This window comes from Coregonus clupeaformis, chromosome 19 (assembly GCF_020615455.1).
Source record: "Coregonus clupeaformis isolate EN_2021a chromosome 19, ASM2061545v1, whole genome shotgun sequence".
Taxonomy (NCBI): domain Eukaryota; kingdom Metazoa; phylum Chordata; class Actinopteri; order Salmoniformes; family Salmonidae; genus Coregonus; species Coregonus clupeaformis.
Genome location: NC_059210.1, coordinates 42,714,677 through 42,741,273, shown reverse-complemented (window position 1 = coordinate 42,741,273; position 26,597 = coordinate 42,714,677). Strand labels below are relative to the sequence as shown.

Sequence of the window (26,597 nt, the reverse complement as noted above, 5' to 3'; positions counted from 1 at the left end):
ATAGCCACCCTTTGCCTTGACAGCTTTGCACACTCTTGGCATTCTCTCAACCAGCTTCATGAGGTAGTTACCTGGAATGCATTTCAATTAACAGGTGTGCCTTCTTAAAAGGTAATTTGTGGAATTTATTTCCTTCTTAAAGCGTTTGAGCCAATCAGTTGTGTTGTGATGTAAAAAATTCATAATTCATAATTTCATTAGCTGCAATAAAAGAAACCAGACATTTTCCATATGCACAAAAAGCTTATTTCTATCATTTTTTTGGTACAAATTTGTTTACATCCCTGTTAGTGAGCATTCGTCCTTTGCCAAGACAATCCATCCACCTGACAGGTGTGGCATATCAAGAAGCTGCTTAAACATCATGATCATTACACAGGTGCTGGGGATAATAAAAAGCCACTAAAATGTGCCTTTTAGTCCTCCCAGGCCCACCCATAGATTAGGGCCTAATGAATTTATTTAAATTGACTGATTTCCTTATATGAACTGTAACTCAGTCAAATCTTTTAAGTTGTTGAATGTAGCGTTTATATTTTTGTTCCATATAGCTTTGACATATGCAAACTGTCAGTTCCATCAAAAGTATGAGCTCCAGCTGTTGTTTTCCCAATGAGAACACAATCCCTGTATCCAAATCCATACTCATAAATCCATCAAGATACAGTATTCAATGTCTGTCAGCTGTAGGCCACTGTAACTCATATAGACATACTGTGCACTTTCACATATATTCTCTTCTCCCACGCGGCCTTATATGTTTAATGCATGTTTAACCAACTCACACCCATGCATTACATAAAATTGTCTTAAACTAAAATATCTAATAATAAGCTGTAGAAAACATTTCCCCTTGACGGACAAACATGATAAACTCTCTAGAAGTTTTAAAAAATGTGGTTCTTAACCTCAAGTCAGTAAATGAACATCCTCATTGTTAATTCCATGGAGCCTTGAGGGTCCCAGAATGAAAAGGCATGGTGTGAGAGTATCACAGACAGTGACTGACACCCATCGCTGCATACTGACACCCTTCTGTTTAATTCAATACAAACAACTTCAGGGGATGACGAGTGAGCAACCATTTCAGTCTCAATTCATACATGAACAATTAACAAAATAAATTATTAAAGCATCAAGTGCAAATCATTACATGAATCATTTCCATTTTTCTATTCCAAACTATATTCCAACTACTTCAAATTGACAGCAAAATACTGCTGTGTAAAAACAAACAAGGTTGAGAAATACAGAACAGATCCTTCATTAATCCTCCATGACCATTAAATTAACATATTTCAAATATATTACTAAATTAAAGAATGTATTTGATTTACAGTAGTACAGCATAGTAGTTAATTTCAAACTGGGGATTAAATTATAGTACTTAAACTATTACTGAATATTAAATCAGAGTATTTCAAATATATGACTGATTTATGTACAATAGACAATCAATGTGTTCTACTAGGATCTCATGGAGAGTCTGAATCCATACCCTGGGCTTTAGCCTGTAGGGAGGGAAAGAGAGAATGAGAGAGAGGGAACAAAAGCCAGAGAACAAGACCCAGAAAATGACACAGAGCGAGAGCAGGGTCAGTTGAATACTCACCAACTGAAATTGAAGTCAGTGACATCATTTTTTGTAAAACCATTGTTGATGCCCATTACCTGCAGACGTTTGTATTTCTTGGCCAGGTCTACGTTGGTGCGTCCCGGCTGGAACGGATAGGCCCAAAGGATGGCGTTCCAGGATGGACCAAACCGCTCTATACCTCGACACAGATAACTCTCCTCCTCACAGCTGAAGTTCCTCCTCTCCCTCCTCTGGAGATGGAGAGAGGGAAAAGGGGAGGGGGGAGAGGGAGCGCAAGAGCGAGGTCAATGTAGGAGAATGCAGAGTATAGAACAGTAAGAGAGAGAGAGGACATGAGACAACACACACACACCTCATCTGTCATCATCCTCTTTTCCTTGGTTTTGGAACTGCTCTGCTCAGTGTGCTGCAAGAGAGAGGACACCATGACACACACACATACCTCTTGGGTAACTTTCCGCTAGTACACACACACTGGCATAGTCATCTCTGTTGCCACATTGCCTGGTTACTAGAACACTGGCCGTTCTATACAGTCCATCCACTTTAGATTAACCTCCAATTCAATATACACTTCTACAGAGACATCTGGACACATTCACAAACTCCCGACATGCACACACACACACTCTCTCTATTACAGTCAAAGAGGGGTTTCCCATGGACAGAGTCTTCTGCTGATCATCAATGGCACCATCTTCCCCATGATGTGTTCTTCTGTCTGTGTGTGTGTGTGTGTAAAGAAGAGTGAGAGAACAGTGAGAGAAAAAGAGGGAGACAGTAAGCAAAGAACAGATGTGTCAAGCCTCATTGTGAGCAGAGATCAACAGCTCTCAGAGCGCGTTGAGCTAAACAGAGAGACAATCTAATAAAGAGCAAATACAATCTCTCCCTCTTTCTCTTCTTCATTGGAGTGACATTACATCATCCGTCCAGCCTAATACAGCTGCCTGCTACCAGAACAATAGAACAATGAGGAGAGATTCTCTGGCCAGAGAGGGAGAAAGAAAATAAAAGGAGAGATAGAGCATGAGAGAGAAGGGCAGAGAGTGAGGGGGGTCATCAGAATGGACAGATCAAGATGGTGAAAGAGCAGAGAAAAGAGGAGGGCGAGTGGGGTAGAGAGCACACGAGAGGGCGACAGTCTGGATGGAGAAAGCGAGAGAAACAGACAGAGAAAGATAGTGTAGTATTTCAGACAAAGTGAAGGAGGAAAGGTGCTCAAAAAGAGAGAGCAAGAGTAAATCAGAGTGAACTGTGAATCAACACACACAGAAGCTTAGAGGTGGCCACTGCTACACGACATTCGAGCTCTATAACAGTCTAAACTAGCTAGTGTTGTACAACTGCACTTCTCTAGAACAGAGTGTAAACTAGATTGTGTTGTACAACTGTACTGCTCTAGAACAGTGTAAACTAGCTAGTGTTGTGCTGTACAGCTGTAGAGGTCAGTAACAGAGAGGTCAGTAACAGTGTGTTAACTAGCTATCAGCCAGTGTTGTACAACTCTAAGGCAGCCCTGGCCTGTGCTGTGAGAACATAGGCAGCAGTTCAACATTTCTCTATGCTGCAAGGAATACACTGGAGACCAGGAATCCCACAAAAAATACACACATACACAGACATTCAATTCGCATATTAGTTGTAACTTCATAGCAGCCTGTCACCAGCATCTAACTTATCCCATAACTTAAAGGGAAAATCCACTCAGTCCACTGTTGATACAGTCCCAAAATGTTTTGCATGTAAGCAGCCAATTTTTAAGATATTGGACTGTCAAGAAGCAAGGTGTCACTGGCCACATCATTATGATGATGCAACACACACACACATCCTCTTCCGTAAAACTTCCATCCCAAAAAAGATCTAAACTAAATATACAGTATCAGATTTCAACAGTAGCTTCCTTTTCTTACCTTCAGAGGGCAGAGGCTTCTTCAATGGAGTGAGACTAACATCTGAGAGAGTAAAAGTGAATGACAAAGAGAGACAAGATAAATAGAGGTGCAAAAGACAGAGGGAGAGAGTGAGGCAGATGATACATGAGAAACGATAAGGCTATCTCATTATTAGCAGGGTAAAATAAAGGCTAATGTGTTGTTATGGTTTCTGAACATACTGTACCTCCTCTCTCCTGCCCCCTGTTGGTCACAGAAGAGAAGCTCCTCATCAGACCTTTATGCACAGGAGTCCGAGTGATACCTTCACATGGACCACACTTCTTAAGGGGAGTGAGACTCACATCTGAGATAGAAAAATAGGGGGGGGGGAGAGAAGGGAGGGGAGAGAGAGACAGAGGAGAAGAGAAGTATATAATATATTATTGTTTTCCACCCAAAAGATGGAGGATATATAAATATTTTGTTGAGATGGTGAATCTTACGGTTGTGGTCAGTGTTGCGTTGTCCTCTGTGGGTTGAGAAGCTCCTCAGGAGGGTTCCTTTACAGACAGGAGTCAGACTGGCCTCTGTTCGTACAGGACACAAATCCCAATTCAGATCACATCGGTGTGTGGGTGTATTCAGCATTTCAGGAATCTTATCTCTGCAGTGATCCCAGACTCTCTGTGTCTCTCGTTGCGTCTCTCTCTGTCCCGTTGTGTGTAGTTCTCTCCTCCTGCGTATATCTCGGAGGTGCTGTGTGTAGCTGTGTGTGGCCTGCTGCAGTACCAGGTGCAGGTCACAGCTGTGGGGACAGTTCCTATGGAAGACAGGGAACGACCGGCTGGTCACCTCACTGAACCGCGACACACAGCCTGGGGAGACAGACACAGCTGGGTGAACACACACTTAACACAATACACACCCATGGGGGGGAGACGAGAACTGTGTTACTGTTACTGGATCGATTTGGTAAGAGACAGTTCAGCTTTTTTCAGAGCTATAGATAAAGAGATAGACTACATTACCAAAAGTGTGTGGACACCTGCTCATTGAACATCTCATTCCAAAATCATGGGCATTAATATGGAGTTGGTCCCCCCTTTGCAGCTATAACAGCCTCCACTCTTCTGGGAAGGCTTTCCACTTGATGTTGGAACATTGCTGCGGGGACTTGCTTCCATTCAGCCACAAGAGCATTAGTGAGGTCGGGCACTGATGTTGGGCGATTAGGCCTGGCTTGCAGTCGGTGTTTCAATTCATCCCGAAAGGTGTTCGATGGGGTTGAGGTTAGGGCTCTGTGCAGGCCAAGTTCTTCCACACCGATCTCGACAAACCATTTCTGTATGGACCTCGCTTTGTGCATCGGGGCATTGTCGTGCTGAAACAGGAAAGGGCCTTCCACAAACTGTTGACACAAAGTTGGAAGCACACAATCGTCTAAAATGTCATTGTATGCTGTAGCGTTAAGATTTCCCTTCGATGGAACTAAGAGGCCTAGCCCGAACCATGAAAAACAGGCCCAGATCATTATTCCTCCTCCACCAAACTTTACAGTTGGCACTATTTGGGCAGGTAGCGTTCTACTGGCATCCGCCAAACCCAGATTCATCACTCCAGAGAATGCGTTTCCAATGCTCCAAAGTCCAATGGCGGCGAGCTTTACACCACTCCAGCCGACACTTGGTATTGCACATGGTGTTCTTAGGCTTGTGTGCTGCTGCTCGGCCATGGAAAACCATTTCATGAAGCTCCGACGAACAGTTCTTCTGCCGACGTTGCTTCCAGAGGCAGTTTGGAACTCGGTAGTGAGTGTTGCAACCAAAGACAGACGATTTTTACGCGCTACACGCTTTAGTACTCGCCAGTCCCGTTCTGTGAGCTTGTGTGGCCTACCAATTCCCGGCTGAGCCGTTGTTGCTTCTAGACGTTTCCATTTCACAATAACAGCGCTTACAGTTGACCAGGGAAGCTCTAGCAGGCCAGAAATGTGACATACTGACTTGTTGGAAAGGTGGCATCCTATGACCGTGCCACGTTGAAAGTCACTGAGCTCTTCACTAAGGCCATTCTACTGCCAATGTTTGTCTATGGAGATTGCATGGCGGTGTGCTCAATTTTATACACCTGTCAGCAACGGCTGTGGCTGAAATAGCCGAATACACTAATTTCAAGAGGTGTCCACATACCTTTGTATACATAGTCTAGACAGTATTGCATTGTCACCTTATCCCATTGACATTTTTGTACCTTCATCATCCAACGGTTTCTTCTGCCTGCTCATTCCTGGCTTGCCTGGAGCTGGGCACTTGAACACTTGGCTAAACCACAAACCATGAGGGAGAGAAGAACAGTACACACAGAATTACATTTCACACTTCGTGTTTCAATAAATGTAGTATTTGCATATAGTGCAGAGTGCTGACCTGTGTCTGTGTGTCTGGGAGTGTCCTTCTAGTGGCCTGGACGAGGAGGAGGAAGGGACCGGTGTTCCTGTCCCCAGACATACAGAACACCTCTCATCCTCTCCACCACTGGGCTGCCCCGGGACACTAGCTCTACCAGGTCCAGCATCGCACACGGCTGACACAGACTGTGTGTGTGCCTGTTCCCTCATCCCAGGGTGCTTGTCTCGGCGGTTCTCTGTCTGTGTGTTTCCATGTGTGTGTGATGCTGTGTTTTTGCCTTTCTCTGTGAGTGCGTTTGTGTAGAGAGGATAAGTGCTTCTCTTAGCTGCCAAGCCCCTGTCCCTTTCCTTCTCTGGTTGTGTGTTTCCAAGTGTGTACACGTGCAGCGTGGTGTGCCTTTGTGTGTGTGTGTGTGTCCTCTTCTCCCTCTCTCTCTCTCTGCTGCTGTGGCTGGGTTTCTGAGGCTCCTCACTGGTTTGGAATATCTGTCTCCTTACACGCTTCTGATCAAAACACACACACACACACCTTGACACTTAACTTACTATATAAAACCAAGAGAGTCAGTGGGCTTGAAGAGCCTAGTACAGTGTGTATAAAATAGATTGGTCCTGTCCAGAAACAACATATCAGAGGGCAAGGTACCATATTGCTTATTATACCTATCCAATCCCTTCAGATTGACATGAAGTCCCCTAGAGGGTAGGGGTTGTTTCTGGACAGGACCATTGTGTGTGGAGTGGACCAGAGCTGTGTTAGACCTGCACCGTTAGGTCCTGCCCTCTGTTTGTGGGTTGATTCTCCTCTTGGTGTCGCTCCACTCTCTCTCCATCTCCACCCCTTCCCACTAGAACCGGCTGGACTGGGGTGCGTTCACAGGACATCCCCCGCTCTTCTCCTCTATTCTCTCCTCCTCCTCTCTCCTCTCTTCTCTCTTGACCCCAACTCTCTACTCCTCTCCAACGCTCCTCTCTTTCCTCACACCTCTTGTCTCCTCCTCCATTCCTCTCCTGGTATGGTAAAAAGGTGTGGTGAGGGGGTAGGGGTACGGATGGGGGGAGAGGTAGGGGTGAGAGTAGCTCCTTCCTCCCCCATTCTGCAGGGTTATGTTGGTCTGGGAGGTTTGGTTCAACCCCCTCCCACTCCTCCTCCGCTCCCTGTGCAACAACCCCAACACACACACAAAGGCTTGCTGTTTAAGGGGTGTGTATGTGGATGAGTGAGTGAGTGGGAGTGAGAGTGTGCATGCCTGTATGTGGAGAAGGGTGTGTATGTGTTGAATATCTTCCTGGTATTTTACAAATGTTCCATCCCGAGAATCAATCACTTTTTTCCCGGATAAACCAGTATTTCCCGCCAAAATCGGAAGTGTCATTCAAAAGCATTATAAAGCATATAAATAGGCCTATGTCTGGAGTTGATTAGAGCTTTGATCGAAAATTCAAGCCTGATTCTACCTGAGCCTGATGAGCCATACATTAAATACAGTTTATGAGCCATACATTAAAATACATTTAATGAGCCTAAGCCCAAAAAATCCCAAATGATTGTGCCATTATCCAATACATATAGCCTATGATATAGGCTACTGAACATTACACACAACAGAAAAACAGAAAAAGCCCATAGATGTAGCTAGCTATATGCTCTCTTGGTAAATAAATTAAACTAGCTCCAGTAAGCTAATCTTTTTGAGTGTGAACTGTATTACTGTACTGTATTATACTGTAATAGATGGACTGGAATTATGCACATTGTTCAAACCATGATAAAGCAGGGAGAGAACATGCAATTCTGGTGCAGCACATGCGGCCTACAAAGTATAGGCTAGCGAATTTGATTTTAATTTTGAAATATAATTGGGCCTATTTGTATAATTAGTAGGCTGACACATATATACCTTTCATAACACAGTATGTTATTAGCCTACCTCCTATTTCTCTCTCTATTGTTGCTTCATTCCCTCCTAGCTTTCAACCGTTAAATGAAATACGTTTTGTTGTCCTTATCTTCATCATTTTAATGACATCGTTGAATAATATAGGACTAGAATTAGATGCAGAAGGCTTTCACTTCTCTTCACGAAGATTTGAGTTTTTTTTATTGATTTGTTATGGGTCCGAATAAATAACTGCTATAGCCTACCGCCATCAGGCGTTCACTCTCCTTTCAAACTACCTGTGAGTTCTATTGGCTGCTGTATTTAACATTCAGCAAACAAGAGCTTGCGTCCCTCTTCGAATCGTCTATTGGTATAAGAAATGCAAAAAAAATAATGTCCAGAAAGTTATTCTAGTCTAGCTTTTCCTGCATGGGAGAGGCCAGAGGAGCACAGGTGCGTGTGAATTGCACAAGAGACAGACGCTATAAGTTAGAAGCTTATTATCCATAACCCATAATTAATATATTAAATATAAGGCTAATACTGCATTGAATGTATTACCTGAAAGAGGTAGGCTAGGGCATCTATATATAGGGCTATATATCAATGTATAAACTGGATGGTTCAAGCGATGAATGCTGATTGGCTGAAAGCCATGGCATATCAGACCGTATATCACAAGTATAACAAAACATTTATTTTTAATGCTCTAATTACGTTGGTAACCAGTTTATAATAGCAATAAGGCACCTCTGGGGTTTTTGATATATGGCCAATATACCATGGCTAAGGGCTGTATCCAGGCACTCCGCGTTGCGTCGTGCATAAGAACAGGCCTTAGCCGTGGTATATTAGCCATATACCACACCCCCTTGTGCCTTATTGCTTAACTAGAACATGATTATCTATTTTGGATGCCATTTCAATGGAGTTGATGGAGATAAAGACTGCGAGAGAGTGCTTGGGCGTGCACTGATTTAAAGCAACGATATTCAAGTGACTGCAGCTGCAATAACATTTTTTAAAATCTTTACAATAAAAAAAAAATACGGTGACCCCCGAAAGCCAGATGGAGATGGGTAAATTAGATGCGCATTCGGTCTTTATATTACTGTAGCATAGGCTACGCTGCAGCAAATGTAGGCCTACCTGTCACAAGAAAAAAAGTTAACATGATGAGATGATAGGTCTACATGCATTGTGAACTGTGCTCCATACTGAGATGGGCTGTCTGTCCCCACCCTGAGCGTTGATAATTCATCATGCAGAAGCCATAAAGAAGCCAGATTTAGACATCACATATAATTTAACAGTTCCATTTCACGCCATGCTGTTCTCGCAGTTATTTATCCCGGGAAAAGAGACGGGTTTTGGGCGGTAAATCCCGGTAAATATCAGTAACCGGGTTCCTGCCATGTGTATGTGTGTGTGGTGTAGTATACCTGAGCCTGTTGTCTCTCCAGCTGGTTGATCCTGTGCAGCATGTCTCGTGCTGACCTCCAGTACCCCTCCATGTCCACAGGGGGCTCCAGCTCCCCAGTCTGACCCTGAGACTCCCCCTGGACCGCACCACGCAGAGACACAGCTGGAAGGACAGGGAGGAGAAGGATGAGAGGAAAGACAATGCTATGGACGTTATGAAATGGCTAGACTCACGTTTGCATACAGGTCTTTGTGTGTGTGTGTACTCACTAGCCTGTCTGCAGGTCTGCAGTATGAAGGTAGCAGCCTTCCTGAGCTCTTCGCTTGTAGACTCAGTCAGTAGAGTGATGATGAGGGACAGACCTCCACACTGTAACAACTGAGACTGGTGCTCCTCTAGAGGAGGGAGGGGAGAGAATTGAATTAAATAAATACTGTAGTTATTACTGTGCTGTTATCATTGTTGTAATGAATTCATGTTTTCTTTGGAATTGTAAGATGTGTTCTCGTCATTATTTGTTGCCAATAAAGCTGGGTGTCCCGGCCATACCAGAGGCCTCAGTGCAGTGTCCCAGGGTGAGTATGACAATGAGCCTGTCTTGGGGCTCCAGGCTGGGGCTGGACAGCAGGGAGTGGAGCTGAGGAACCAAACCATAACCTGCCAGACCTGACGCCAACACAGCTACGCACAGTAGGGGGAGAGAGGAGAAAATGGACTGGTTACCTAAGGAGAGCTGGTTTACATGGCTGTATGAGTGAGTGAGTGAGTGAGTGAGTTCTACACAAGTGACTAGCCCTAGCGGTAGGGGAGAGGGGTTGATTTGGGATTCAGGGAGTGAGTCCCTCACGGTTGTCAATGATGCAGGCTGACAGGGTCTTGGTCATGATGACAGACTGCTGACAGGCCAATGGGCTGTGGGCGGCATCAGAGGCTAAGCGAATCAGAGTAAGGGTCAGAGTTCCGAGCCCGCCAACTGTGGAAAAACTCTCCTGAGCACAATCTGACAGAGGGGTCCAGAGAGATAAGGTGAGAAACACAGAGATAGATGAATACAGGATAATGAGAGTTCAATACATAAACCAAAACCGTCCTCTGCACCAGAGAGAGAAAGAGAGAGATAGAAACCATAATTTGAACAGTCAGTCCAAGGTTGTCTAAACTAAAACACTCTAGGACACTAATCTCTACAGACTGAAGGTCTGCATCTATCTTTGCCTGGCCATCATAGACATACAGTGAGGGAAAAAATTTGATCCCCTGCTGATTTTTTACATTTGCCCACTGACAAAGAAATTATCAGTCTATAATTTTAAATGGTAGGTTTATTTGAACAGTGAGAGACAGAATAACAACAACAAAATCTAGAAAAACACATGTCAAAGATGTTATAAATTGATTTGCATTTTAATGAGGGAAATAAGTATTTGACCCCCTCTCAATCAAAAAGATTTCTGGCTCCCAGGTGCCTTTTATACAGGTAACGAGCTGAGATTAAGAGCACACTCTTAAAGGGAGTGCTCCTAATCTCAGCTTGTTACCTGTATAAAAGACATCTGTCCACAGAAGCAATCAATCAATCAGATTCCAAACTCTCCACCATGGCCAAGACCAAGGAGCTCTCCAATGATGTCAGGGACAAGATTGTAGACCTACACAAGGCTGGAATGGGCTACAAGACCATCGCCAAGCAGCTTGGTGAGAAGGTGACAACAGTTGGTGCGGTTATTCGCAAGTGGAAGAAACACAAAATAACTTTCACTCTCCCTCGGCCTGGGGCTCCATGCAAGATCTCACCTCGTGGAGTTGGAATGATCATGAGAACGGTGAGGAATCAGCCCAGAACTACACGGGAAGATCTTGTCAATGATCTCAAGGCACCTGGGACCATAGTCACCAAGAAAACAATTGGTAACACACTACACCGTGAAGGACTGAAATCCTGCAGCGCCCGCAAGGTCCCCCTGCTTAAGAAAGCACATATACAGGGCAGTCTGAAGTTTGCCAATGATAATCTGAATGATTCAGAGGAGAACTGGGTGAAAGTGTTGTGGTCAGATGAAACCAAAATCGAGCTCTTTGGCATCAACTCAACTCGCCGTGTTTGGAGGAGGAGGAATGCTGCCTATGACCCCAAGAACACCATCCCCACCGTCAAACATGGAGGTGGAAACATTATGCTTTCGGGGTGTTTTTCTGCTAAGGGGACAGGACAACTTCACCGCATCAAAGGACGATGGATGGGGCCATGTACCATCAAATCTTGTATGAGAACCTCCTTCCCTCAGCCAGGGCATTGAAAATGGGTCGTGGATGGGTATTCCAGCATGATAATGACCCAAAACACACGGCCAAGGCAACAAAGGAGTGGCTCAAGAAGAAGCACATTAAGGTCCTGGAGTGGCCTAGCCAGTCTCCAGACCTTAATCCCATAGAAAATCTGTGGAGGGAGCTGAAGGTACGAGTTGCCAAACGTCAGCCTCGAAACCTTAATGACTTGGAGAAGATCTGCAAAGAGGAGTGGGACAAAATCCCTCCTGAGATGTGTGCAAACCTGGTGGCCAACTACAAGAAACGTCTGACCTCTGATTGTCAACAAGGGTTTTGCCACCAAGTACTAAGTCATGTTTTGCAGAGGGGTCAAATACTTATTTCCCTCATTAAAATGCAAATCAATTTATAACATTTTTTACATGCGTTTTTCTGGATTTTTTGTTGTTATTCTGTCTCTCACTGTTCAAATAAACCTACCATTAAAAATGATTGACTGATCATGTCTTTGTCAGTGGGCAAACGTACAAAATCAGCAGGGGATCAAATACTTTTTTACCCTCACTGTAGAAACAACACTACACTTATAAAACTAGTCGGACTACAATTACAAACCATCCATTGCAAAAGCAACCTAGGTACTCTGTGTGACAGACAACTCAAGAAAATCTGTTAAAAAGGCTAACATACCATTTCAATCACAAGATACTAATACATACAGTATGTAAGTAACTGACTAAGCATTAGTGTCAGTGCATCATCCCTGTTTTACTCACGGTTGTTGGCGACAGTCATGGCTATGAAGGAGCAGATGGGCTGAACCATCTCTGTGCAGGGGTGAGAGAGCTGCTGCAGCCAGCCCTTGACCAGGGGGAAGGCTGACACACAGATACGCTGGCTCTCCTCTAGGGAAATAAAGTTTTTCTTCTTCCTCCAAGATACACACATGTATACATAATTACCGTTGTTTATTTAATGTGCAGCTGCATAGAACACTGTACAAGGACACAAATAGACAAACGTTACCATTCTGGGGGTTGTTTACACAGCCACATAGAGCACTGGACACAGAGGTCCAGAGTTGGAACAGCTGAGTGACGTTAGCAGGTCTCACTGTGGCCTCGCCAGAGAGAGGGAAACTAGTCCTGGGGAAAGAAACATAAACATCAATAAACCTGAATTGGAATTGGCGATGTCCGGTATTGTTTTAAAACAATGTCATCTGCTGCTCACCTCTTGACCATAATGATCTTTTACAATAAAGAACCCATGTCTGCCGGAAACCCAGTGTGGTGATTTTCAGTGTTTACCTGAACAAGTCCAGCAGGATATCCAGACAGCCTGAGGTCTGAGCGAACGTCTGGCCAGACCCTGAAGAAGAACACAAACAATTAACCACATTTTTATGTACAATATACATTACTGGTCAAAAGTTTTAGAACAGCTACTCATTCAAGGGTTTTTCTTTATTTTTTTTTTACAATTTTCTACATTGTAGAATAATAGTGAAGACATCAAAACTATGAAATAACACATATGGAATCATGTAGTAAACTAAAAAGTGTTAAACAAATCAAAATATATTTTCTATTTGAGATTCTTCAAATAGCCACCCTTTGCCTTGATGACAGCTTTGCACACTCTTGGCATTCTCTCAACCAGCTTCACCTGGAATGCTTTTCCAACAATTTTGAAGGAGTTCCCACATATTCTGAGTACTTGTTTGCTGCTTTTGCTTCACTCTGCGGTCCAACTCATCCGAAACCATCTCAAATTGGTTGAGGTCAGGGGATTGTGGAGGCCAGGTCATCTGATGCAGCACTCCATCACTCTCATTGGTCAAATAGCCCTTACACAGCCTGGAGGTGTGTTGGGTCATTGTCCTGTTGAGAAACAAATGATAGTCCCACTAAGCCCAAACCAGATGGATGGCGTATCGCTGCAAGATGCTGTGGTAGCCATGCTGGTTAAGTGTGCCTTGAATTCTAAATATATCACAGACAGTGTCCCCAGCAAAGCACCCCCACAACATAACACCTCCTCCTCCATGCTTTACGGTGGGAAATACACATGCGGAGATCATCCGTTCACCCACACCGCATCTCACAAAGACACAGAGGTTTTGGACTCCAGACCAAAGGACAAATTTCCACCGGTCTAATGTCCATTGCTTGTGTTTCTTGGCCCAAGCAAGTCTCTTCTTCTTCTTATTGGTGTCCTTTAGTAGTGGTTTCTTTGCAGCAATTCGACCATGAAGGCCTGATTCACACAGTCTCCTCTGAACAGTTGATGTTGAGATGTGTCTGTGACTTGAACTCTGTGAAGCATTTATTTGGGCTGCAATTTCTGAGGCTGGTAACTCTAATGAACTTATCCTCTGCAGCAGAGGTAACTCTGGGTCTTCCATTCCTGTGGCGGTCCTCATGAGAGCCAGTTTCATCATAGCGCTTGATGGTTTTTGCGACTGCACTTGAAGAAACTTTCAAAGTTCTTGACATTTTCCGTACTGACTGACCTTCATGTCTTAAAGTAATGATGGACTGTCGTTTCTCTTTGCTTATTTGAGCTGTTCTTTCCATAATATGGACGTGGTCTTTTACCAAATAGGGCTATCTTCTGTATACCCCCCTACCTTGTCACAACACAACTGATTGGCTCAAATGCATTAAGAAGAAAATAAATTATTTTAAGAAGGCACACCTGTTAACTGAAATGCATTCCATGTGACTACCTCATGAAGCCGGTTGAGAGAATGCCAAGAGTGTGCAAAGCTGTCATCAAGGCAAAGGGTGGCTATTTGAAGAATCTCAAATAGAAAATATATTTTGATTTGTTTTACACTTTTTTGTTTACTACATGATTCCATATGTGTTATTTCATAGTTTTGATGTCTTCACTATTATTCTACAATGTAGAAAATAGTAAAAATAAAGAAAAACCCTTGAATGAGTAGGTGTTCTAAAACTTTTGACCGGAAGTGTATATTGCCTAGTGCTTTTCACATAAACATCACTAAAGCCTTGTTCACACTGGCAGTTTTGAAGTGACTCAAATCCTTTTTTTTTTTTTTTTTGCATATCCACATCTGTTATTTTTCCTACAAAACTGATTTGAGCATTTAGGCCTGCAGTGTGAACAAGGCTTATGTTCTTCACAGTAACCCAGCTTAGACTCCAAAGATCAAGAAGTAGTACAGTGGCAAGAAAAAATCCCTGGAAGGAAGAAACCTTGAGAGGCACTAGACAGGGGAGGCCCATCCTCCTCTGGTTGTACCAGGTAAAACACCTGCCTGTCATGACAATCACTCCCTGTCTGAAATCAACTCTCAACCTCAGCAGGACCAAAGAAACCCAAAGTCAGTTTTTCCTGTCTGCTCTTACTGTTGTTGGCGACAAGGACAGAGAGCAGGTAGACAGCTACTCTCTTCTGGCTCAGTGGGCTTTCCTGCTGCATCAGACAATCTGACAGATCACTGAATGTCTCCCTCCTACACAGGGCCTGCTTACAGTACACTGCACACACACACAGTTTGTTTACAATACACGTACAGCAGCATCAGAGAGAAACTGCTTCAAGTACACTACCAACACACACACCATTGGCCTCTGCCAGCGTTCCCAGTGTGAACTGAGCAGTCTCCCTGACCTCTGAGTGAGCACTGGATTTGGAGAGGTTGCGCACAAACACCACTCCTCCCATCTCTCTGAAGAAGTCCACATTCTCCTCTGAGAAAGAGAGAATCAGTGACATTACATAACTATTAGTGATTAATTTGTCTATTAGATCAATCAACAGGAGATTTGCTGTTTGTGGCCCTGTGTGTGTGAGAGACCTCTCTGTTGACAGATAGAGTAGATGGTGAGAAGAGCTTGTTTCTGTGAAGCAGGACAATTCATCTGGTACTTCAGACACTCCAGCAACAAACTCAGATCTGTCTTTGTGGCTAAAAAAATTAAAAATAACAAATAAATGAACAAAAACAAAAAAGTGGTGTAATGTGTAACATATAGAAGTCCAGCAATAATACTCACCATTATGTTTGCTTATGCTGGAAACATTCATTTCCATCTTCAAAGGATTGAGGAGCTGCCAGGGTTGGACATGGATATGTTTAAAGAAATAAGGATGCTAGCTAGAACTGTCGGACAGATGTTGTTACCAAATAAATATAGCTGTATTCATCTGTGCTGTTGCCTAGCTAGCTAGCAAGGAAGTATGATCAAAAAGGTTTAGAAACTCTGTGGGATGGTGCTTTCAAAACAACTGGGAACTCTGGGGAAAAAAACTAGGTCAAATCATGACTTCAGTGATCTTCAGGTCCGAAAGTCCGAGCTCTAGAAAGAGGCCCGAGTTCCAGACTTGCAATCCTGAGGTGGATGACTGTTCAAAACGATTTTTCCCATCTCGTTTTTTTCGAGTTCCCAGTTGTATTTGAGGGCAGAGATGTTATGAACGCGGCAGTAGTCACAGATTGTTGTCACCACCTGAGCTAGCTATCTGCTACTAGATGTGTCATGACACTCCTCATGAGCGACCTTGCACTGAAAACACAGCTACCTATCTAGTACTTGCCAATTCATCATTACACTTAATACAAATTCAAATGAAAGCATACGCTCTTACATTGTCATTTGCTGGACAGTAAACCGATTTTAAGATGTTTCTGTGTTGCTGCCTATGCTGGATGGAAGATTGTGGACAGTCAGTTGATGGAGAATGGCTCAAATTTACCGCCACGACGCCATCGTTTTTGATTGGCCAAAGTAAAGGCGCGATTTGTAGTAGACCAAACGAAGCCAGAGCTTTTTTGAAAAAACCTAGCCAACGCCCGCTACCTGCTAACGTTAGCTAAATATCAACAGGTCAAGGTGAGTGTCTTAGCTTCAGTATTGTAGCTAGCTAGCGTGGAACCCCGTATTATCGACATATTCAACAGCGTTTAAGAAATGTATTACCTTCAACAGTGTTGTGATCAAGCCATCAAATTTGTGATTATTGGTGTCGTAAAAATGTTAGCTAACGGGTTAGCAATTAGCATGTTTGACATTTCAGTGGAAATACTATTATCAGCTTTTTGATAAGCGGTTTAGCAAAAAAAATACGTCCGTATTATTGGCATACGGTCCCCAGTTATAGGCCACCTTACTATTTTGTTCATTTACAAGATATATCGGTTTAATTGTGTTGAAAAAAGAGACACCAACCTCGTATCCGAAATGTTCACTAGATAGTTGGCTAGCCTTCAGGTAAAAAATGACTTGCCGGTCAACTTTTCATTGCTTAGCCCGGTGCGCCCTCCTGTGGACTCTTAAGAAATGGTTCTTCACCAACATTCAGTGTTGTAACCAAATAATGTCTCATCGCTTGTTTTACAGATTAATCTTATGTTGAGAAAGTAGATAACAGTTGAATACTAAAATATGAGTATTAATAATTTACATCAAATAAAACTAATTTCAATTATGTGTATTGACAAACAATGAAAACTGTTGGTATTCTGCCTTGGAATTGCGTTCCCATGCAAAACTAGACAGATAGCTAACAACTGAGTCTTCAATAAAACTTCCAAGGCATGAGTTTTCTTGAACGAATGTATTGAAAACATTTGTGAAATTGCAATATATAGAAAATAACATACTTTATTATCCAATTGACATAGTGTAGCTGTACATTATACATTTCAAGTTGAAGTTGCATAATTACAAAGCAAGTGCCAAGGTACTATTAGGGATTTATTATTCTTCTAAACTGATAGGATGACTAACTTAGAAAGAATGCATTCTTGACTGGGCTAATGTAGGCTGTGACACCTGGCAAGGCTGTGATTGATGTGAAGAGAAGATAAGGATTGTGTCTTCAAATACAAGACTATAATGGTTCATTGTGATCTATGACTCTTCCTTTGACATGGGAATGATGTCTAAGGGAGCTGGCTCTTCTCACTATGACAGGTTGTTATGATAATCTTGTGTCTGCCTGGAGTGTGTAACAAATGGCGCCGAGGAGATGAGAGCAACCACTGCATCAACGGATTGGCTGAGATAGTTTAAACTGCTCAAATCTTTACTCTAATTGGCCAGCAGAGAAGTGGGAAACTTCCTCTGTCTAGTATTTGGGTATTGTTTCTGGAGCAATGTGTTAGTTCTCTGGAATGTCCTGCGAGACATATCAGAGAGCCCGTATATACGAAACATCATATTTACCATTGAAGGTTTTTGCATTAATTAAAATAACTAGTATACCTTAGAAGTCGTGTTGACCTCTTTTGTTCCTAATGCCAGATTTGAATTGACGCAACTTTGACAATTGGTGACCCCGACGCGATCTGGTAGAAGGGACTTCGCTGGATACTTTCCGGCCCATTTGGTCAACTCTTTAATCGAACCGTGTGTTTCACAAACTGCCCGGGCTTCTACAAAGGTAAGCAGATACCTGTTGTTAAATAACCAAAGATCTGCAAATTGGCTTTATCCAAATTAATTTTGTGAAACACCTGTCTGATGTAAGTGAACTAAATTATGAAACTATTATGAGTAGATAAGCACAATATTGTGACATGTAAACCTCTGGTGAATGTGATGTTAAAACATTGGTACCGTAGAGTATTGTTTCTTTGACACATATCCAGAAGAGATATGGCTAGGTTCTGAGAAAAATACTGAAGTCTCCAGGCTAGGATCACCAGGGGTGAGAACTGGAGATACAGGGAATTATTGGCTAAGGGCGTTGACTGCTGACACATATCCATCAGAGATATGGCTAGGATTAGAGGAGCGCCAAAATTTTAGTTGAGTATTGTTTCTTTGACACATATCCAGAAGAGATATGGCTAGGTTCTGAGGAAAATACTGAAGTCTCCAGGCTAGGATCACCAGGGGTGAGAACTGGAGATACAGGGAATTATTGGCTAAGGGCGTTGACTGCTGACACATATCCATCAGAGATATGGCTAGGATTAGAGGAGCGCCAAAATTTTAGTTGAGTATTGTTTCTTTGACACATATCCAGAAGAGATATGGCTAGGTTCTGAGGAAAATACTGAAGTCTCCAGGCTAGGATCACCAGGGGTGAGAACTGTGAGACACAGGGAATTATTGGCTAAGGGCGTTGGCTGCTGACACATATCCATCAGAGATATGGCTAGGATCAGAGGAACGCCAAAAATTTTAGTTGAGTATTGTTTCTGAGACACATATCCAGAAGAGATATGGCTAGGTTCTGAGAAAAATACTGAAATCTCTGGAGCACAAATGGTGTAACTGTGAGATACAGGGGTTAATTGATCAAAGTGTAACGTTGTGGCACATATCCACTGAGATACGGCTACGATCATAACGGGCACTTAAATTTTAGATAGTGTTACACTACTGACAAGTATCAGAGGGCGAGATACAGCTAGAATCAGGGGGACACTGGGTGTTGTTGTATGCATGAGTGCGCGAATGATCACAGACTAAATAAAATAGTGAATAGGGGTTATTAAAAAATAATAAACCTGTATATTAAGACGTCTGTGGCTGTCCAAACGGTATAATTTGGGAATAACTGTTGGATTTGTGGTTGCTTAAACCATATAACCCGTTAAAAACAATTGGGAACATAAAGCTAAAGTGATGAATTGTGTGACTGAACTAAAACGGTTGAATTGATATATTGAAATATAACGTTTGGTGTTTGAAATAGCATAATACTGCTTTTGAATAGTTGTGTCGAAACAATTCGGTTTAGTATTTGATTTGAGGTTTGATGTTTGACATAGAATAATACTGGTTTTAGGTGCTTGGTTTGGGCTATTTGGTTTATTATTTGATTTAACGTTTGATGTTTGACCGTGCAAAATACTGGTTAAACAATTAGACCGAAATAATTCGGTTTATAAACGTGCACAAACTTTAACTAATTAGGTGGGAATTATTTGATTTAAATAAATGGACTGGAGTACTTTGAGTAACGGCGGAATATTGGAGGCGCGCTGGGACGAGAAGCAGCTCCTCACAGCTCCTCAAAAAGGTAGAGTTGCGAGGGGAGGGGCTGGAGAGAGCGAAAGTGTGGCTTTTGGAGCCATGAAAAGACTGGGAGATGGCTGGGAACGCATGTGGGTTTTTGATGAGAGGGTGTTCTAAACTTGCTCACCGAGCGTAGACGTGCGTTGGGTGAGAGAGTAGAGAATATTCACATTTGCGTTTTTGGTAATTTGGCAGACGCTCTTGTCTAGAGCGATTTATGGGAACAATTGGGGTTGAGTGCCTTGCTCGAGGGCACATCGGCAGATTTTTCGCCTGGTCGGCTCGGGGATTGTAACCGGTGACCTCTCGGTTGTTGGCGCGGCGCTATTGGTCACTAAACTGTCGGCCGCCCCATATGAGTTTAAGATTGTGGCGTTGTTGGATAATATGATGGCGGAATAAACTGACCATAAGTAATGTTGTTTTAGACGTAATGTATAATATAGTACAAAACAAATAGAGGGTTAAATTGAACTAATTATCATGGTAGAGCTAACGTAGTACAGTGAGGGAACTTCATTTTGTGTCAGAGGGTAAGATGAGATCATTAATGGTACTATTAGTGGAAATCTATTTATCATTTCAAGGCATGGAGTAATAATCTGCATTTATGAGTGTGAATTCCACGGCTGATGTGTTGATTGAATGGGTACGATGGAGTATTTGGTTTGGTAATGTTGAATGGACTATTTGTAGCGAGCGTGTTTAGGGGGTAAATAGAAAAACTTAATTATACAATAGGGAATCAAAGAGAGAGAGAGTTTTTTGCTGAGGTGAAAGCTACTGCGATTTTCATTTGGTGACGTCACTTGCTCTATGAACTGGAAGTAGTTACTTTGAGAGCATCGCAGATGGTGTGAAGTGACTGGCGTTGTCCCTGGTTCGAACACAGGTAGGGACAGTAGACAAAGCTTTCGCAGTGGGGCTATATACCTAGATTACTATGTGAAAGGTTGAATTAGATAGCTTAAATAGAAGTATTCTAGAAAAGTCTATGAAAATATGTAATAAGGTTACCATGCGCTCTCCCCGAAGGAGCAAGGGGAGGGTGAGAGACAGTATAGTTCAGATGATAAGAATGTCATTAAGCGTATGCTGACCAACGATAGCAAGTATTTGTTTTATTAATTAGGGCATAATCAGAGAGAACAGTTAAATACATTGAATAGCGAACTGAAATGGGTTAGCGGGGAAATACAAGATAGATGGACCATTTTGAAACGATAATTTATTTTGGTTAGGATGAAAGTATGCATTGGCTGTTGTGCTGGGGAATGGCGCAAGCCTGTAGTGGGTTATGGATTTGTTACATAAACTTATATTTTGGACTGGGGTGATAAAATAGGCTACAATTGTAGCATAATCAGAAAAAAGACACAATGTAATGTGAATTAGTTATTACAATTGTTGTTGATAGTTGTTACGGTTATTATCATTGATCCAGTAATGATATAAGGATAGTAGAGGAAGACAGGGGATTTAATCTCATTCAGGGAAGTTATATTAGGAAGAAAATACCATTAAATGAGGGAACATTTGATGTAACTGTGATTGTATTGGCTAAAAACTCAAATATGACATATACAGGGAGGACAGGAACGATGGAAGGGAAGACAGGTTTTCCTAGGGAGTTGAATAAATAATTGATAAATCGATTATTTGAGATGAGATCACATGTAGCAGAGTTAGGATAATCAATTAAATAATCATAGTATACTCGAGGAATTTTGAGTGGTTTAATGGATTAGTTAGGAGGAATTAGAATGATACAAACAATTATTGATGGGTTAAGACTGGGAATATCTATCATGTTTTGTGTGTACTACCATCTTTAGAATATAACTAGGAGAAAGAGATTAGCTCATCTCAGTTAGGCAGAATTTAGGTCATAAAAGTGAGCTATCAAATTGAGTGAAGCCTGGCTATTTGTGATTGTTGTTTTTACAAATTGGGTTAAAATGGGTTCACAGAGCCAGAGGCTGTACAGAGAAAGGTGGAGCCCCCATGTTGTCCTAGTGAAAGAACATTCAGAGGAATGTTTATCACTAGGTAAATATATAAAACAAGGGAAGAACATTACTGACTGGCAGAATACACAAAATGGGGATCAGTATGGCCACTCCACTGGGAGATATAGAATAAAGTTGAATGGGAGAGCAAAAACCCAGCCCAGTGTCCATCTGGAGATAAGTTTTAACGGATGACAGGAAGAGATTTTCTTAACTCAGGAACAGGAGGCTGAGTTAGCAGCAATTCTGTTCAAATTATGGTCACAAGGACAACAGATGTAGGACTAATAAAGGGGGTAGCTCCAGTAAAAGTGATTCCTCGATTCGATAATAGACCATACCAAGAAATGATACTATGAAACCAGAAGCAATAAAAGGGATAACACCTACATTTGAGCATTTACTTAAGGGAGGGGTGATAATTCCTGGAGATGAGGTACAATGAAACTCTCCAATATTTCCTGTTAGAAAGGAGGCACCTAGCGCCGACTGGAGGATGGTCATGGACTTACAGTTAGTTTAATAGAAATATCATTCCCAGAGTTCCATGTGTACAAAATCCACATACATTGATGAACCAATTGAAACCAGAGAACTCCTATTTTACAGTGATAGATTTAGCTAATGCTTTCTTTAGCATCCAAGTTCATCCGGATAGTTAGGGGTGGTTTGGCTTTACTTTTCAGGGAAGGAAATGGACTTAGGCTAGGATGCCTCAAGGCTACTCGGGAAGTCTTACAATCTTAGCCCAGGCTATAACTAATAATTTGGGAAAGTTTGAACATAGGGAAGGATGCAAATGTTAGTTTATATAGATGATATTCTATTGGCTAATCCCACTCAGGAGGGATGTAAGAGGGATACAATCCAATTGTTAACCTTCCTGGAAGAACAGGGACACAAAGTGAGCAGAAAGAAACTTAAACTTTGGTAGATCGAGGTCATTTACCTAGGACACACTATAACACAGGAGGGGAGAATGTTAAACTCATCCATAAAAACTGCTATATTTGGAGCGCCAAAACCGTTAAAACAAAAACAAATGATGAGCTTATTGGTAATGATAAAGTGCTGTAAAGTTTGCGTACTCCATTATGTACTGCATACGGGTAAATTAAGTGATCTTAGCTATGGGAAGGCAATGGTAGCCCATGGTAAAGTAATTTGGAACTCTAAGGAGGCATACATACATCAGGGATGTTATCCAAATGGTAGAGAATAACGAGGGATATGACATTGGTAGTGATTTAAAGATGATTAGGTTTTCTGGTGGGCTATTAGATATAACTGGGTTAATCATGAACATAGAGATTTTATTCTTTGTTGCTAGACAGAAGACTTAGGTAACTTAAGAAATAGACTTGTCATGTCCAACAATTAGTCTTCAGGTCAAGCCCGGGAGAGCCTGGGTAGAACAGAGTTTGAACTAAACATGAGTGTTTTTATAAGATAAGAGATTGATTGATTGGATTACTAATTGATTCTGAACTGGATGAAAGTTGAATTTAGCTTCCATAAAAGACAAAGGAAGTGGGAGGAGCAATAAAGGAGCAAAAGATAATCTAAAAAATTAAAGACATGGCAATAGGATGATAAATTACATAAGAAATGGTTTAGAAAGGTGGTAATATTGACACATGGGCGAATCATGTGTCAAAAAGGGGGAGTGATAGGATTAAATAATATTGATAGAATTAAATAATAATACTTAAAAAGAAAAAACAACAATAGAAATTGAGAGCTGAACATGTATGTGTGAAGATAGTTTATTAACCACACCCGTATGTCAGAGGTTTTGTGCCCCACAGGTGAACTAAAGGAGAAGGTGACCCACTCTATCACACCAGGAGACTGGGTGTGGATCCAGTCCCTAAAAGAAGAAAAACTGGAAGCAGGCCTGTTGGGAAGGGCCCTATCAAGTCCTATTAGATCAATCTGGGTGCATGTCACACACTGCAAAAAGGTAAACCCAGTTACACCTGATGAACAAACACAGAGTTAGGAGAAAGATCCGATCACCACTATGGTCCGGGGTTGCCTCCTTAACGAAGATTCCCTTACCCTGTCTGATCATCCCTGTGTGAGTTTGGTAGAAGGTAAAGTAATGGGTTGGCGTCTGACATGTTCTCAGGGCAAGGGTGGGGATTCACAGGTCTCCTGACGGTAGGTAGCTGTCTGATTGTGGGGGGCCATATTCCTAACACACTCAAACCCTTCTGATCAGCCAAAAGTAGTAGTTAACCTAAAACAAGTTGATAAAATGATACCTGAGCATAGTCTATGAAGGCATAGGAGACAGCTAGACGTAGGGAAAGGGGAAGATTAAGGACTTTAGGGGAGGACATCACTATATGTGTGTCGCCGTGTACATCCTGGGACTATGTAGTTGCTCATATCGAGAGCGTGGGGGATATGTAAATCTCCATATACAGTTTGGGGACAGGTGTAGTGTTGTGAGGGTAGGGAATTACCAGAAATGGCAGTGCGACCCATAGAAGGGTAGGTACTGTCTGAAAGTCTGAAGTACGCAAAAACAGGTTTATCCCCATGCAAACCACCTGGGAATGTGGTGAAAGAGTCTTGTAGTAACTTGAACTATCAGTATCCCCGATAACAAAGTCATTCCGACCTAGGTTGCATACGTTTGAAATCTCAGGGGATTCTAATTGTTATTCTAGGACTAGTAAGATAGGATACAGAGTAGGGCATCTTAGCTGTGCTCCTACACAGAGAATATCACAACTGAAAGAGAACATGACTAATCTCTCCTATTTGTTGCAGACAGAGGATTGTAGGACCCAAAACCAGGCCTGTGCTGACATCTGATGGTTGTGTGGTGATAACTGATTGTGAACTCAACTACATATGTAAACAATCAAATGTGTCAGAGACTGGTGAGTTGTCAAATAGAAAGTAGGACCTCCTCCTGGGATCCTTTGATGAAAGGATCCTGTGATGGGATAGGAGTACCTCGAGAGGTTCCAGAACAATTCAAAGCTAGGAATCAGACCGCAGTTGAGTTTGAATCAAGTATTTTTGTTGGTCAACAATTAATAAAAACTTAGATTGGATAAATTATATTTACCATAACCAGCAAAGATTTATAAACCACACTTGTGATGCAATAAAGGGATTAGATGAGCAGACAGCGGCAACTATCTTAATGACAAAGCAGAATAGAATAGCGTTAGATATGCTTTTGGCTGAGAGGGGCGGAGTTTGTGTTCTGTTTGGATATATGTGCTGTATTTTCATCCTCAAACAATATAGCACCGGACGGGTCAGTGACAAAAGAGCTTCAGGGGAGTAACTACACTGACGAACAAACTGGCTGAGAACTCTGATATTGATAGCTCCATAAACGGTTGGTTTGATAACATATTTGATAAATGGAAAACTATTGTTGTAACTATTCTGGGTGAAGTTATAGCTTCTATGGGTATACTTGTTCTTTGTGGATGTTGTCTTATTTCCTGTGTCTGAGGTTTGGTGAGAAAGGAGATGGAGAAGGTGATTTCCCACAGATGGTGAGATACGGCCCAATCCTGGACTCCAACCTAGGAATGGAGGATATGACCTACCAGGCTTGGTGGAGTGACACTAGAGGGTGTCTAAAGGGGGCCAAAATATACTTCTCTGTTTGTGTTTTATGTTATAATAGTCTTATGTTTTGTGTTCTATTAATCCTGTGTTTTATGCTTTATTAATCAAGTTAACCATGTGAATGTTTGTCTTTTCTTATGTGATGGTTTGAAGTTCCTTGATGACTGGTAACAATTTGCAAGTGGGGTGTAGATGGACTGAGCGTTTGCATTTTTTAGTATCATAATGGCCTATTAATAAAAGTGTGATTTTTTGTTTGTTTTGTATTATAATGAATGAAGATCTGTGTTTTCTTATTTTTGAATCACACCTTATGTGGTGTGAAAAGGGGGATTATTAGGGATTTATTATTCTTCTAAACTGATAGGATGACTAACTTAGAAAGAATGCATTCTTGACTGGGCTAATGTAGGCTGTGACACCTGGCAAGGCTGTGATTGATGTGAAGAGAAGATAAGGATTGTGTCTTCAAATACAAGACTATAATGGTTCATTGTGATCTATGACTCTTCCTTTGACATGGGAATGATGTCTAAGGGAGCTGGCTCTTCTCACTATGACAGGTTGTTATGATAATCTTGTGTCTGCCTGGAGTGTGTAACAAATGGCGCCGAGGAGATGAGAGCAACCACTGCATCAACGGATTGGCTGAGATAGTTTAAACTGCTCAAATCTTTACTCTAATTGGCCAGCAGAGAAGTGGGAAACTTCCTCTGTCTAGTATTTGGGTATTGTTTCTGGAGCAATGTGTTAGTTCTCTGGAATGTCCTGCGAGACATATCAGAGAGCCCGTATATACGAAACATCATATTTACCATTGAAGGTTTTTGCATTAATTAAAATAACTAGTATACCTTAGAAGTCGTGTTGACCTCTTTTGTTCCTAATGCCAGATTTGAATTGACGCAACTTTGACAGTACCATGTTTATTTTTTATTTTATTTAACCAGGTAAGCCAGTTGAGAACAAGTTCTCATTTACAACTGCGACCTGGCATGTATCTGACATGACGACAAACCAGATAAGAAATTACCATATGAGTAGCAACTAGCCAACTACTTTCATTACTCTAATAATGTGCAAACACCTCTGTACAATAACAAAGCATATTACACTAGAAACAGCAACAAACTATAGTATGTTTTACAATTCACTTACAAGACGCACGAGCAAACTAATACAGCTGACGCGTCAATGCAATTTGCGTGAGTAAATGTAACCAACTAACATTGCTTACTGCAATTCTATCAATTTTATTTTATTTTTATTTATTTAACCTTTATTTAACCAGGCAATTCTATCAATAACAATATTATCATCACTAGCAATATGCTTGAATTGAACTTACAAACAAATATTTTCCGAGGCTGAAGCGTGACAAGAAATAGTTGCACAGAAAGAACTGTACCGTAGCGTTGTTTCTAGCTGCTTGTCTGCGTGCAGAATGACTACTCTACTTCCGGTTTTTGTGCATTCTTCTAAGTACCAGAAAGCTCCACTAGGGGACGATAAACACCATGG

The 26,597-nt window shown here is 41.9% G+C and overlaps 1 protein-coding gene across 5 annotated transcripts; it reads right to left on the bottom strand.

Annotated features, from left to right (window-relative positions):
• Positions 1-474: 474 nt before the first annotated feature.
• On the bottom strand, positions 475-26,597 carry LOC121531939. Of its 5 annotated transcripts, none has more exons than XM_041837513.2 (22): positions 16,663-16,756; positions 15,490-15,544; positions 15,291-15,401; positions 15,055-15,183; positions 14,839-14,970; positions 12,769-12,829; positions 12,485-12,603; positions 12,235-12,363; positions 10,038-10,190; positions 9,740-9,871; positions 9,460-9,585; positions 9,210-9,352; positions 6,647-7,042; positions 5,904-6,388; positions 5,728-5,798; positions 3,981-4,352; positions 3,722-3,841; positions 3,514-3,555; positions 2,239-2,318; positions 1,950-2,003; positions 1,672-1,827; positions 475-1,511 (listed from the first exon to the last, which is right to left on the bottom strand). In XM_041837513.2, the coding sequence occupies exons 2-22, from the start codon at positions 15,524-15,526 to the stop codon at positions 1,476-1,478; spliced, it is 3,084 nt and encodes a 1,027-aa protein (XP_041693447.2). In that variant the 5' UTR covers positions 15,527-15,544; positions 16,663-16,756; the 3' UTR covers positions 475-1,475. The 5 variants fall into 5 exon arrangements, with proteins under 5 accessions (XP_041693447.2, XP_041693448.2, XP_045060904.1 ...); XM_041837514.2 differs by having other exon boundaries at positions 6,653-7,042; XM_045204969.1 differs by lacking the exon at positions 16,663-16,756 and adding an exon at positions 16,082-16,355.

Bases quoted from the DNA above. Each gene is read 5' to 3' on its own strand.
- LOC121531939 (XM_041837513.2), bottom strand. From the start codon at position 15,526: ATGGAAATGAATGTTTCCAGCATAAGCAAACATAATG. The intron at 12,364-12,484 runs GTAACGTTTGTC...TTATTTCCCTAG, and splicing joins TGTAAACAACCCCCAGAATG to AGGAGAGCCAGCGTATCTGT. The intron at 2,319-3,513 runs GTAAGAAAAGGA...ACACACACACAG, and splicing joins GAAGCCTCTGCCCTCTGAAG to ACAGAAGAACACATCATGGG.